Consider the following 14,089-nt stretch of genomic DNA (forward strand, 5'->3'; position numbering starts at 1 on the left):
ACTCAGCTTATTAAAACCATGGGCATTTTCTCTTCGATCACCTAGAATTATTCTTTTGATGCATCTCAAACACCCAAGAGCGCTTTACAAGTACATAGCATAAACCAACAGCAATTTTAATTAAGATCAGAAAGTTGTAATATCCCACATTCTGTACACATATTGTGCCTTACACACATCCTGCACTAGTAGAACTTCACATATATGTTGATATACATCTTTATATATTTTCTTACTGTACTTTTTATTTTCTTACTGTACATATATTTGCACATTTTTCTGCACTTTGCTCAATTGCTCAATTGCTCCTATTTGCACTTCTGGTAAATGCTAAAACTGCATTTCATCGCTGTGTACCTGTACGATGCAATGGCAATTAAGTTGTATCTATTTTAACTATTACAGAGAAGAATAATAGAGTTAACAAAAATAATCAAAACAACACCAATTTTTATTACTTCAAATTAATTGTGTGATTAAATCTCATTAACAGATACATATGATATATGTATTGTATTGTTTTATGTTGTATTGTTTTCCATCCCTCTTCATGTGGAGATATTTCTTCTTGTAAACTCTAAAGACTTACAGATATCTGTAAGTTCAGTGCCACACAAAGACATTAAATTCATATTTCAGCATTTTATTATTAGATTTTGACATGAAGCATTTATTAAAAGTGCACTACAGGACTACAGTGTTTGAACAATTCTTAATTGCATTGGATTTGTAATGGGGGCACAGTGTTACAAAGTTGTTACAGCATTTTAAAAGCTCGTCAAATGTCCGTGTTGGTTTTCTCTGCTCTTCTAACTCCTCAAAACAACATGCTCACAGATGGACTGGCCACTCTATTTGCAAATGTGTCTGTACATGGTGCTCTGCAATGGTCTGGCATCCAGGGTGTGTGCAGCGTTCCCCGGATTGGCTTTGAATCTACCATAGCCCTGGCCAGGATAAAGCGGTTACTGAAAATGAACACACTCACACTTTTTAAAGCTAATCTCTGCATTTGTGGCATATGTGAGGAAACCACGGACAAGAATTTCAGCACGTTTCTCCATACTAAAAAAAACTCGTTTTATAATGGGAGTCTAAGGGCAGTTGTTTGTGGTAAAAATGAAAAATCACTCTACTATATAACACAAATGTTAATTTGCAGCAATACAGTACACGTCAAGTTCAGAGGGATGCAAGAAAAAGTGTTAGGCAAGTGTTCTCATGGTGTTTTATCCAACCTAATACTGAAGCAATACAGTAATAAGGAATTCTGGGATTATTCAACGTGCAAGTTCTTTTTTTTCCATTTTAAATTGATAAATTGTGACCACAGGCCAACTTTTTGAATAACTTTTACTAAGAATATGACCAATATGCTGTATATACTGTATGCATCTTGTTGATTTTACATCTGCCTTGGACTTGGACTCCAGTGCAAAAATACTGTGGAAATGATGTATATGTTACAGATGTGGTGGATAGAAAATAGGTTGAAAAATGTTTAGTTTTTTATATATCTACCCAGGGACTACATGAAATTGTCATTCATTACTCTTGAAATGCATCAAGTTAAAGCGTTCAGAGGGCCTGAGAGCATGCGTGTAAACCCGATTTTGAATGCTCACACTGAGTTCCAGGACGATCAACAAACTCTCCATCATGACAGAAAAGTACAGTATGTCATGTGTGGACAGCTTGCTTCGGTGCTTTTATTCTCGCGATCACATTTGGGATCACATATGATGAAGCAACCTATAGGGGGAAAGAAGGCTGGAAATTGGGCTCACTCCCAGCCGAACTGATGTGTTATGCATGGCCTCCTGTGAGATGACAGCTTGCCTCTGACTTGTAAAGAGGCTCGGCTCCCAGAGTATGTGTTGCGATTTGAAACACATGCTTTCTATCAGTGAAATGTTGTAAATGAGGTGTGAATCACGACATACAGAGTGTATATCTCATACGCCCTTCTGTACAATATTTCTCCACTGCAAGAGAAAAGTCAAAGTGAAAATATTTTGAATATTCTTACATATGTAGTATTTTTATTCTAAGATTTCAATTTACCAAATATTAGATCATTATACATATTACTGGACATTATTAATTACCAAGCTTGTAGTATTCTTAATCTATTATCATATAATTTTGCTCTTGTTCGAGAAAAAAGTTAAATGAGGATAATAATCTAAAAAACATTTAAAGCTAGAAATTAAAACAAATTGTTTGAAGTAGTTTTAATAATATATAGAATTTATTGTACCGTTATTATAGCAAGTATAAGGTATTCGTACTGAAATTTTCCAGTACAGGGCTTTTGGATTGGTACACATGGCTTCTCACTCCGTACTGGAAAGAAGATTTTGTTTTGCGCATGCATGAAGACATTTGTTAAAGTATGCTGAAATAAGTAAAACAATATCTTTAGAAAATTAAATGTTAAATGTACAACACACATGGTCTAACAAATGTAAACTATTTGATTCGATTTTTTCCATTTATTTATTATTTAATTTGTGCCAATTAAAATTTTTTCTTAATTTAATCAATATGATAAAAATGTTTTGTATAAATTTGATCTATTCTATTTTGTTTTGATAAAATATTATAAAAAAATTTGTATATATTATTTAATCAAGCAGGCATTATATTTAAAATTGCATTAAAAATTTAAACTGCTGATGTTCACAAATGTTCAATATAATAAACTGCGTTAATAACAAAACGGAAAGCAATTAAAAACCGAAATTGAACTGAACCGTAACTTAAAATCTAAGGTACGTACAAACCATGAATTCTGTATATAATATATATAAAATTGTATTTTTAAAAATGAATGTATGATGTATAAAAGGTGCAAAAAAAAAATACAGAAAAAACATTAACTATTTATTATGTATACTGATAGAAGCATAACTAGGATTTCTCAGCATGAAAGAAAGGCGTTCCATGCCCTAAGCCATTTTTTATTATACATTGTGCTTTTTTTTACATAATAATTCTACATAAATTAATGTTTTTTTCCTAGAATTGTCCTTACCTAACAGCAATACATTTATAGATCCTGTATATCTCTATTCTATCTTTATACACTCTAAAACTGCAGTTGTGTATGTCTATATTTTATATTCTGTGAGTTATCTGTGCCTAAATCCTGCTTCTTATTTTTTCCCCTCCTGCAGGTTCATCATGGGAGAAATCAATAAGACAGCTGGGCTTTGAAAGGTAGGAGTGTGTTGCCTCCAGAGTATAAATTCAGCCGGACAGTGTTTACTCGCGAACAGTGACAACAGACTATTTATTGTTTTCTTTGATCTGCGTGTTTTCATTAGAGACCACACTTTCTTAGCCACAACAAGTCGGAATATTAGACGTGCATAGAGATATTTTACCCATTAAAAGAGAAGAAAAGGACATTTATTCAAATGGCAGTTGCTTTTATCCAAGCATGAGTCAGAATCAAATCCAAAGCATGCTCAGACATGTTAGAGGAGTTGACAATTTTTTACTAACTTAACACACACACAATTGTAAGATACATGGAGGAAGGGCAGGAGAAGAAAGTTCTACACACACACATACATTCTGCCAAGTCAAAGAACTTGTAATAGAGAGCCAAATAATACACATAACCACAAGCAAGGGCCACACACTGAGTATTTGTGCAACTGTTTGTACACACACAAACACACTCACTCTCATACACACACACACTTACATATTGCCTTGACTGTAAACAGAGCTATAAAATAAGAACAGGAAAAATAGGCAGTTATTTGAGAAAGGAAACTGTGAGGAAGTGTGTTTTAGCAGGACACACAGACACACACACACACACACACAAGCCCAGATGTGCACACATAAGAAAGTTGCGCATAACACTACTTCCTGCCGCCCCAAAATGCCTCGAGCCTAAATTTAAAGTTCAGATTACTAAAGCTGAATATCATTCCACATCTTCATCTGCATGTGTTCTGCATGAGGTTTTAGTATAGACAATGCTGTAACATGATAGAAATGTTCAACTATGTAGACATAAAGAACAAAGGGAAAGATATGTTAATACTAAAAGAGCCTGACGTCAGGACAATTGAGTCATTTGGAAAACATTACAATAGCTGCTGTTCTATAATAACACTACAATAAATTAAATATATTAATAAAACTACTTTGCAAAAAAAAAAAAAAAAAATGCACTCAAAGTGCAAGGTGGAGACTGAACAAACTTGCGGTATATAAATGGGGTGTAACAGTACACGTATTCGTAGCGAAATGTATTAGTACAGGGTTTTCGGTTCGGTACACATGTATCAAATGCGATAATTTTTTTGTGCGGAACATAGTTGAACAATATGGGTTCTCCCAGGAGCATATTAAGTGGCGTACCACAAGTTTGTTTAGTCTCCACTTCGCACTTTGGGTGCATTTTATTATAATTATTATTACTTAAAAACATACACAACAATGCCAGGGCTATAAAAAGAAACTAGGATTTATCAGCCCCTTTGAAGAAAAGGTGTTCAATGCCCTTATCTATTTTAAATGTTATATTGTGCTTTATTTTTACATAAGGATTATTAATGTGTGTAACTATATTCCATTGTTATGTTTACATTAAACTGCAGCTCTTTTCATTTACAAAATGAGTACGAAATGTCACAAAATTTCGGCTTAGTGTGTTGAATTGCTTTAGCAAATTGAGAGATTTGGTGTTCTAGTTTGTGGCATATTTGCAGTGATAAGGGTTGCCAGATCTCTGCGACAGAAGCAACCCAAAGAACTTTAAAACTAGACAAAGACAAACAAACAAGCAATCTATTATTAAAACAAGGAATGTCAGGAGGGGGACGAGTACCGATTTTAGCAACACTACTTATAATGTCCTGAATAAAATACATTGTGTTCATTTTTTCTGGTTTTAGAGGTCAGACATATTTCTAAAAAAAATTGCTCAAAGCGCTTACTTGCTGACTTTAGTTATATTAAACAAAATATTCATTCAGTAACATTGTATTTCTTCACACACTTTGTACACCAACATCTCACTAATTGTGACAAATCCTTCTCAAAAATCTTTGTGAGAAAGGAAAATGCAAAGTGCATGTTATCCTAAGCATGCCGCATAAACTACACTTTTTTAGGCTAATTTAAGAGTCCACCTAAAAACATTTTAGTACATCTGGCCTGTAGTCAAACAGATCCATGTATATAAAAAACATGCATCTTAAATCCCCTTGAAGGCTGTACGGGAATCTCCTGAGTGAATAAAGCTTAGCAACCTTTTTTATTTCCCTACCACAAAATGTTTTTTTGTTGTTCTCATTGTTGTTTAAAGGCACACACTTGTCTCTTCAGGTGACATTCAATCACAGCCTGTAAAGAGTCAATGGCAAGAAGCAGTAACATAAAGAGAGATGAATGTTGTGTCCAGGATAATGATCATGGTATGGTTTGGAAAAGAAATTGTTTCATAAGTATGGCTTATAAAACCTAAATTATATTTTGAGGCTGTAAATGCACATTAATATATATATATACTGTATGTATATATATATATATATATATATATATATATATATATATATATATATATATATATATATATATATATATACAGGTTCATTTATTAGTGTGTATTTAAATATGCCTGTGGTGTTTATGTACAGAATTGGTTTAGATGTCCGGTTTGATTTTTGACCACTTTTCTTATTTTTCACTTTTCTCACTTTTGATTAAAGTCACTATATCAAAGTTGTAATTTTAAAACAAATAACTCTGTAGTAGGCACTATCCTTGAGCAGTCTAGATGACACTCATTTATTTCACAAAATTAAAGCTCTGAGTGGCATTCTCTTCGAGATGACTGGCAACAGATAGATGTGATTAGATTAGTTTTTAAGACAGGTGGCACCGTTCAAACCAGGCTCATTTTGTTACTTTATAATCATGTTTGCTGGACTGGTATTATTATGTATTATTGGTATTATTTGACTGGTTGTGTGTCTGTTGACCACCACAAGCATCTCCTGGGGCCTGTTGTGGCTCAACCATGGCGGCTGTCTGGCTTCTCCCCTGTTGGGAAGTGGCAGGTGGAAAGACAGAGGGATGACTAATGATTCTAATGAATGCCAGTGAGCCAAGAGTGTCTGAGAGGCTGCCTGGTGAAAAATGGCCTCCACATAAACCTGGGCCTCAAGACCTATGAGCATGAGGAAGAACATTTAATTAGATGCTCTCAAAGAATAAGTTAAGCATGCTGCCAAGCCTTCATCAGGTACTTCACTGTTCTTTGTTTTCTTTAGTAGCTATTTGCAACTACTACATGAAATGCTTCTTAACTGGATCAACTGTAACATTAACCCTATATTTTAATGACTAATGTACTAAATGGTAGTTTTATTCATGTACACCCAGTGTTGTGCTAGTTACTAAGAAATAGTAACTAGTTACAGTTACTAGTTACTTCATTCAAAAAGTAACTGAATATATCACAAGGATTTCTGAAATAAATAACAAAACAAGCTGAATAATATATTCAGAATCAAAAACTAAAGTGGCTTCTGCATCATAAAAGCTGTTGTGTTGAGCCCTTACAAATGTTCCTTTCACAGCTTAAGTATGAAAACTATCAACAATGTTCAACATAACACCGGGTTAGCTTCTAACTTCGTCAAGGCATGTAGTTTCCGGTAGGTGCTTCGACAGATTGGAGTTGCTGCTATCGCAGGAGATATGACCTTCGAACCAGAAAGACACAGCTTACATTTGACTAAAAGGTTTTTGTCTTTATGCTCAACTAAAGTGAAATAATGAGCATATTTCAACTTTGAGAAACTCTCGCCTTGACTCGCTATTACTGCCGCACATACTTGAATAAACGGAAACACATCCACAGTGCATCTTCTTCATGTTTACAGTGGTTGGCATCCACCAATCCTACAATGCGTCGCTGCTGTAAACAGGTTAGGCTGTAGGCTACACCTCAGCCAAAATTAATTCATTTTATAAAAGTAACGGACAACGCACCATATGGTAACGGTAATTTATTTAAAAAGTAATGCGTTACATTATTAGTTAATGTCAAAAGTAACTGCGCTACAGTAACGCATTACTAGTAACGTGTTATTGCCCAACACTGTGTACACCACAGAATGTTAAATAGGGGTGCTTAGACTCCTCTGTATTATATATTATTATATATTGTTTGGTGTCAGTTTGTTTCTGAAACTTCGGACCACATAGAAGAGTCTCTAGAGTTTATACAGAGTGATGCAAAAAAAACAACAAAAAGATTGAGGTAAGTGGTAGCGCAGGGGTAGTTTAACTTTTGAGGTGGGAAGTGGTTGCTTGGCGGTATTTTGATTCCTGAGGTGAGAAGTGGTAGTTCCCCTTCAGGAACTAGAGCTTTGCGAGTCCTCAGAGACAACCCTCACCCAATCCCCTTCGAGGAGCTATTAGAGGTAGTGACCTATGCTTGAGATAAATTGGTCGGCCAAACAGCAGCAAGCTTGCCCTTCCAGTAAGACGAGTACTTTCTGAAACCTGCCTCACTGCCTCCACATCGGGGTTTGCCCCTTCTTTTTTTGGATCCTTACACCGAGGTGTCCAGGTCTTGGGCAAAGCCTTGTTCAGCCTGCCCCTTCCAAAAAAAGTGTGTTTATGGGATGATCTCTTGGGTTGTACAGAAGCTGGCTAGCTATCTCTTCCTGGCTGCTGTGTCAACCCTGAACTCCCTAGTGCTGCCCACCAGGTCCCTTCAAACTACTCTAGCGCTGGTTGGTAAGCCTAATGCTTTAGCAGGTTAAGCATCACCATGGCTGTGATGCAGGCCTATCAGGCTGACCCGCTATGGGAGCTAGATGGGGGCTGAGGGGGCACAGCTACTAGCCTCCGGTCTCTCCACCGAAGTGGTAGAGACCATCCTCCAATTCAGAGCTCCCTCCATGAGAAAGTCGTATGCCGCGAGGGCACCTGTTCACGGTTTGGTGCGAACAACACCAGTTGAATTCAGTTACCTGACCAGTCGGCTTAGTACTGGAATTCCTTTAAGAACAGTTCGCTATAGGGTGTTGGATCCTTCCACCCTGAAGCTTTACATGTCTACCATTGCAGCTTCCCCCATTCACAGGGCAGTTGCTGAGTAAGAACCCATTGGTAAACGTTTCCTCTGCGTTACCTTGAGGCTGAGGCCTCTGGTAAGATCTAGAGTGCCTGTGTGGGCCTTGACCATGGTCTTGGAGGCCCTGTCTGAGCATCCCTATGAGACACTGACCTAGGTACCTAGGTTCCTCACAGTCAATACTGTTTCTCTTGGTCTTACTTAAGAAAGTAGGAGACCTTTAAGCCCTTTCTGTTGCCCCTTCTTTCTTGGAGTTCACTCCAGGCATGGCAGTGCCTTCCACTACTCTAGACCAGGGTATGTTCCCAAGGTATCCTCGGTCATCCCATTACCTGGTATTCTTTAGACATTTTTTCCTTTCCTCCTTCAGGCCCTATATCCAGAAAAGCTAACCAACTACAGACGGTCCACAGAACGGAACTGTGGATGAAGTCGTAGCAGCTGTTCATCTGCTATGGCCCTCCCAGGAGCGGTCTCCCTTCGAACAAGCAAACGCTCAGCAGTGGTAGTTTGAGCTCTGAGATGAGAAGTGGTAGCTCAGTGGTAGGTCAAACCTTGAGGTGGGGAAGTGGTAGTTCAGTGGTAGTTTAACCCCTGGGTTGGGAAGTGGTAGCTTAGCGGTAGGTCAAACCTTGAGGTGAAAAGTGGGAGTTAAGTGGAAGTGTGATCCCTGGAGTGGGAAGTGGTAGTTCAGTGGTAGTTCGACCACTGGGTGGGAAATGGTAGTTCAGTGATACCGCAAATCGTGAGGTGGGTAATTCCATTGTAGTCCAACCTTTGAAATATGCTTGGTATCTTAGTGATAGCTTGATTTCTGAGGTGAGAATTGATAGCTTAGTGGTAGTTCAAACCTTGAGGTGGGAAGTGGTAATTCCATGGTAGTTTAACTTTTGAGGTGATAAGTTGTATCTTATTGTTAGCTTAAACTTTGAGGTGGGAAGTGGTAACACATTGATAGTTGGATCCATGAGGTGAAAAGTGGTAGCTTAAAAAATTAAAAAACCTTGGGTTAATGTTCAAACCTTGAGGTAAAATGTAGAAGCTCAGTGGTAGTTTGACCCCTAGGATGGGAAGTGGTAGCTCAGTGGTAGTTTGATTCCTGAGAAAATGAAGTGCTAGCTCATTGTCAAAAAATAATGAACTTTGATGGGAAGGTTGTGAGTAAGGATAGCAACATCAACAGGGTGCCACCACTATCTAGCAATATTTCCACATCCTTAAATAAAAGTACAAGGGAAAATATTCTCCCTTACACAGAACATCCTCTTATCATCAGTCAAACTTTGTTTATTTACATCCCCTAATGCAAAACAGGGAATTGTGTCTATTTATTGTTCCTTGGCCTTATTGGGTGGCTGTTTGTTCTAAAAATCCTCCAGACAACTATCTTGCCTGGGGGACCTCAGAATCTGACTTACAATCTGACTTGAGTTCCCAGAAAGGTATGCTAATGCTCCGAATAAATGCATGGGAATAAGAGTTTTTGTACTCTTTTATAAATAACCATATAACACAGACACGTCTAATGTTGAGCGTAACTGGTCCACGTAACCTATTGGAATACATTGAATTACACAGTTAGCAATATTTTTTGTGAGGTTTCCTTTTACCTTCTGATAAAAACATATCTGATACTGGGCCATGGAGCAGGCTTTTGTGGATTCTGTTGTTTGAAGGTCTGGACATGTCTGTTAATCATATCAGCCTTTCCTGTCCTGTTATAAAGCCTGCTGAATAACAGAACAGGAAAATATTATCAGTTTTCTTAACTTTTTTGATATACAATATTTTCAGAAAGGTCATTTTAATATATTGCTGTCTTTTTTATTTCTTTTGATGGTTTGTTTGAAGACTTCAGATTTATTGAAAATTCATTTATTACAACAGATCAATCTGAATACCTGATTCAGAATGGCTGGAAGGTGTGTGTTCAAGCCATTGGATGCATAGGTATTTATGCTTGGTTTAATCACTGCTTTATTAATCATGACAAAATTAATCATAGCAAAATACAGTTTCAGTCGCATATAGTGTTAGACAGGTATTTCTAATTACCTTACGAGGTGGTATCCAAATGTTTAGAGACTAGTTTAGTAACAAGCCAACAGATGGCATCATAAGACTGCATGCACTGTCACAGGGAGCACCAACCTACATAAGTCAGTGTGCCAAAAGACAACATCGTGTGTAATACGGAAGCTATGCAACTGGTGCTAAACTGACACGTACATTACCACGTCTGCTATTCTGACCACATGTGTATTTTATTTTTGCTACATGGACCAAGGAGCAAAAATAATTTTTTAAGGAGCGGATAATGCTGAAATGAGAAATATGAATTAACAATAACAGATTCCTTATTAGTGGTGACGTGACACATACACACGTAATTCACACATGGACAGACATCTCTGTTTTTCACGGCCTAAAATGTAATTATTAAAGATTTATTAAAGTTCATTCCAATGTAGTTTTAATGTCTTTCTTCATCTTTTTATATATATTAAGGCTGGACAGAATTCTAGATTTTAGCCAGTTTTGCACTGCAAACATCAGGCAGTTTTAAGCTCTCAGTGCTGGCGAATGACTATGGTATTAGCGCTATAATCTATGGCTTGGTATGCATTCACTAGGTGTGCACTCCGATGTACATCGAATCTCTTTGCCTTTTTTGACATTCATGTAACTCATGCAAGCATTGAATTATCACTTACATAGTTCAGAGACACTGAGTGCTTACTAATAGCTGTTCGTTATCCAGGAAGTCAATCATTATTGGATACAGAAGACAGATGAAATAATAATAATAGAAGCACTATTAAACATAGAGTCTAAATAAATCCAATACATTGCCCATATAAACATTATTAGAATAAATTGGCTTGTTTTGCTTAAACCGATGATAAAGGTCATTAAAACACAAGGGGGATTGAAACAGGCACTTCCCTATCCTCAATGCTATGTGAGCCTTGAATCGTAGCACTGTGCTGCATGTTGGCTTTGGACAGGTAGCAGCCAAAAGCTTCGGTGGCCATTTATGCCTTATATATTTGGACGGTTTCTTGTTTGCTGTGAAAATTATTAAGCAGTAAAAGCCAGCACTCTGAGATCTTTATTAGGGATTAGCGGGAAGTGAGCATGGCGTTAATGCTAAACTCTGTACTTGCCAACCTCATTACAGTGTTACAAAAGAGAAGCTTCCTGACCTCAGTGAAGTTCTGCTAAGACTGAAAAATGAGAACAGGGCATGATCATCTGGATATTTACCCACAAAACAAGTAGAGTATTGTGTAGTTGATTCATTCTTGACTTTATTAGTACTTTCCCTCTTTTCGTTTCCTTGAACCTTGTTAAATGCCTATGTTTAGCTGTTTCATGATGCCAGAAATGGGTGTCTGAGAAAGTCAAATCTTAAAAACAAGAAAAAAAAACAGGGTATGTTTGTGAGCTGTCAGTGTCTTGAAACAGATCGCTGTGCAACGTTGTGGCCTTCCCGGCCTCTCTGACTCACTCAGCAAACAGCAAAGCTAAAATGATTGAAACTTGAAGCCAGACAGGCCTCTGCTTTCTTCTGATGGGGATGGAATAAACAGTGCAAAGTATAGCAGGAAGTTGGAATCATTCCGGGTAAATCTGAGCCAGATTAAAGCCAGACTTGTGTGAGGTTTAATCCACATTTTTTTGCAATCATACCCGGTCATGAATATTGTATTCCCAGTGATCTGTCAATTTTATATTCTGCATTATTGTCTGCACGGTGTGTGTTCAGTCAGCAACCAAACTAAATAGAAGCTACTGGTAGAGCTGGAAAGGGAAATGATGTGCACATTATTTCTCCCTGAGGAGGATAGCCTGTTGTTTAACAATCTGGGGATGTCAGCAATTTGCATGTGTCTCTGCTGACAGCGGAACAACTGGTAGCCTTACATCCGGAAGATGTCAATTAATGCATGTCAATTACTCTTATTAGCTCTGTTTCCATATTAAAGCTAGCAATCAGGTTTCAAACAGATTTGGAGAGAGATCAAAATATTTTCTGGGTTAACAATCTGATTGATATTACATTGCTAGGTATTTGCCTTAATATGATGTAGAACACATGGCATATCATTTATGTTAAATAAGAACAAAACATTATGGTATGGTCTGTTATAGGAAAATAATTAGTGATGGGAGATCTGGCCTGATACATTAATAACTATTTATTTATTTATTTGTTTGTTTGTTTCTTTGTTTGTTTGTTTCTTTATTTATAGTATTTAGCAGATACCCCCTATCCTGAGCAACTTACATTTTATCTCGTTCATACATCTGGTAGGACTGGTAGTGGCTGGGATTTGAACAAACCAATCAGGGTAGAGCACGCTCTTTGTTTTTAACTTTGATTTTGATAACTAGTTGGCATCTACTTATCCCAAACATACAGTTCAACAGCAAGTTCAACAGCAAGTGGAACATTTTGAGAGAAATAAACGATGAGGAACTCCTGAACTTGCCACAACAACTTGGCACACAATTTTTAGTATTGTTCATTAAAAATAGTTCAAGTTAAAATTTTATTTGTCACATACACATACAAACAGAGTACAACATGCAGTGAAATGCTTTATATGACCGTCCAACATTTAAGCTGAAAAAAAGGAATAGAATATAAGGATAATAAAATAAGGATAAGTAAATAAATAACTATAGATGATATAGAAAATATATGTATATACATGAATCAAGGGGATGGATGCGTATGGCAGATAAATAAAGTTTGGGTTCATTATTATTTTAATAGATATCAGTCAGTGTTTGACAAATTAATGTCATCCTATTAATAGATTAGTGTGCTAAGAGTAACATCTAAGATTGGTGTGCTAGGAGTCTTTTCACCTAAACTGACTTAAATAAGCTAGAGTCTTTTAACACAAATGTTAACAGGAACATTTTAGCCATAATAAATCAAACTAATTTGACACTTAAGTACATTTGAAAGCAAATACTTTTGTACTTTTACTCAAGTGAAAGTTTAAAGGAAGCACTTTTACTTTTACTAGAGTCATATTTTACCTACTGTATCTCTACTTTCAAGTACATGACATTGAGAATTACAATGTTGAAGGTGTGGCTAAGTGGTTAAGATGTTGGATTTCTGATTGGAAGATTGTGAGTCAAATTAAGCTGCTACTATTGGGTACTTGAGTGGAGCTCTTCACCCTCAACTGTTATAATTGTAAGTCATTCTGGATAAGGACATCTGCCAAATGCCTAAATTAACATTTTGAATTATTAAATTCATTTCTGGCCTGTCATTTAAGACAAGAATTCATTCTCATGTTATGTTTTAATGCTGAATAACTCACTACAGTTAAACTAACATGTGAGGACTCGTGAAGAAGCCTCAGTGAGTAGAATAGTGAGTAAACAGTGACCTCTGACACCTGTGTCAAAAGTAATTTGCTATTAGATGTTATTTCAAGGCTATTTTCATGAAATATGAAATATGTGCTTTCTTTTAATCATTTGCCTAATTTTTTATCTCCTTCTGCTAATTGACTGCTATAGTGTAATTTATGGCCTCTACAAGCCGGGATAAATGGCGAGGGTTGCATTAAGAAGGGCATCCAGCGTAAAACATGTGCCAAATCAAATACGCGGATCACAAACCAGATTTTCATACCAAATCGGTCAAGGCCCGGGTTACCAACAACCGCCACAGGTATTGTTAGCCAAAAGGGTAAGAGTGGAAATATCACTACTGTTGGCCAAAGGAAGAGAAGGCGAGGAGGAGGACTTCTACAGAGACAGCAGGGAAAGGAGCAGTGTAGGAGAGTGGAGGTTCGGGTTGGTATTTTAAATGTTGGTTCTATGACTGGTAAAGGTAGAGAGATAGCTGATATAATGGAGAGGAAAAGGTAGATATGTTGTGTGTTCAGGAAGTGGAAAAGGAAAGTAAGTCCAGGAGTGTAGGAAGAGTATACACGAGTG

General features: G+C 36.9%; 1 protein-coding gene across 2 annotated transcripts in view; it reads left to right on the forward strand.

Moving 5' to 3' along the window:
- Positions 1–14,089, forward strand: part of LOC124384125 (piezo-type mechanosensitive ion channel component 2) — a 141,797-nt gene that overhangs the window by 52,884 nt on the left and 74,824 nt on the right. For both annotated transcript variants that reach the window (XM_046846693.1, XM_046846694.1), the window contains exon 4: positions 3,180–3,222. In XM_046846693.1, coding sequence (XP_046702649.1) covers positions 3,180–3,222 — 43 coding nt within the window. The remainder of the gene's footprint in view (positions 1–3,179; positions 3,223–14,089) is intronic.

The sequence above is a fragment of the Silurus meridionalis genome, chromosome 4 (assembly GCF_014805685.1).
Source record: "Silurus meridionalis isolate SWU-2019-XX chromosome 4, ASM1480568v1, whole genome shotgun sequence".
In the NCBI taxonomy this organism is placed as follows: Eukaryota; Metazoa; Chordata; class Actinopteri; order Siluriformes; family Siluridae; genus Silurus; species Silurus meridionalis.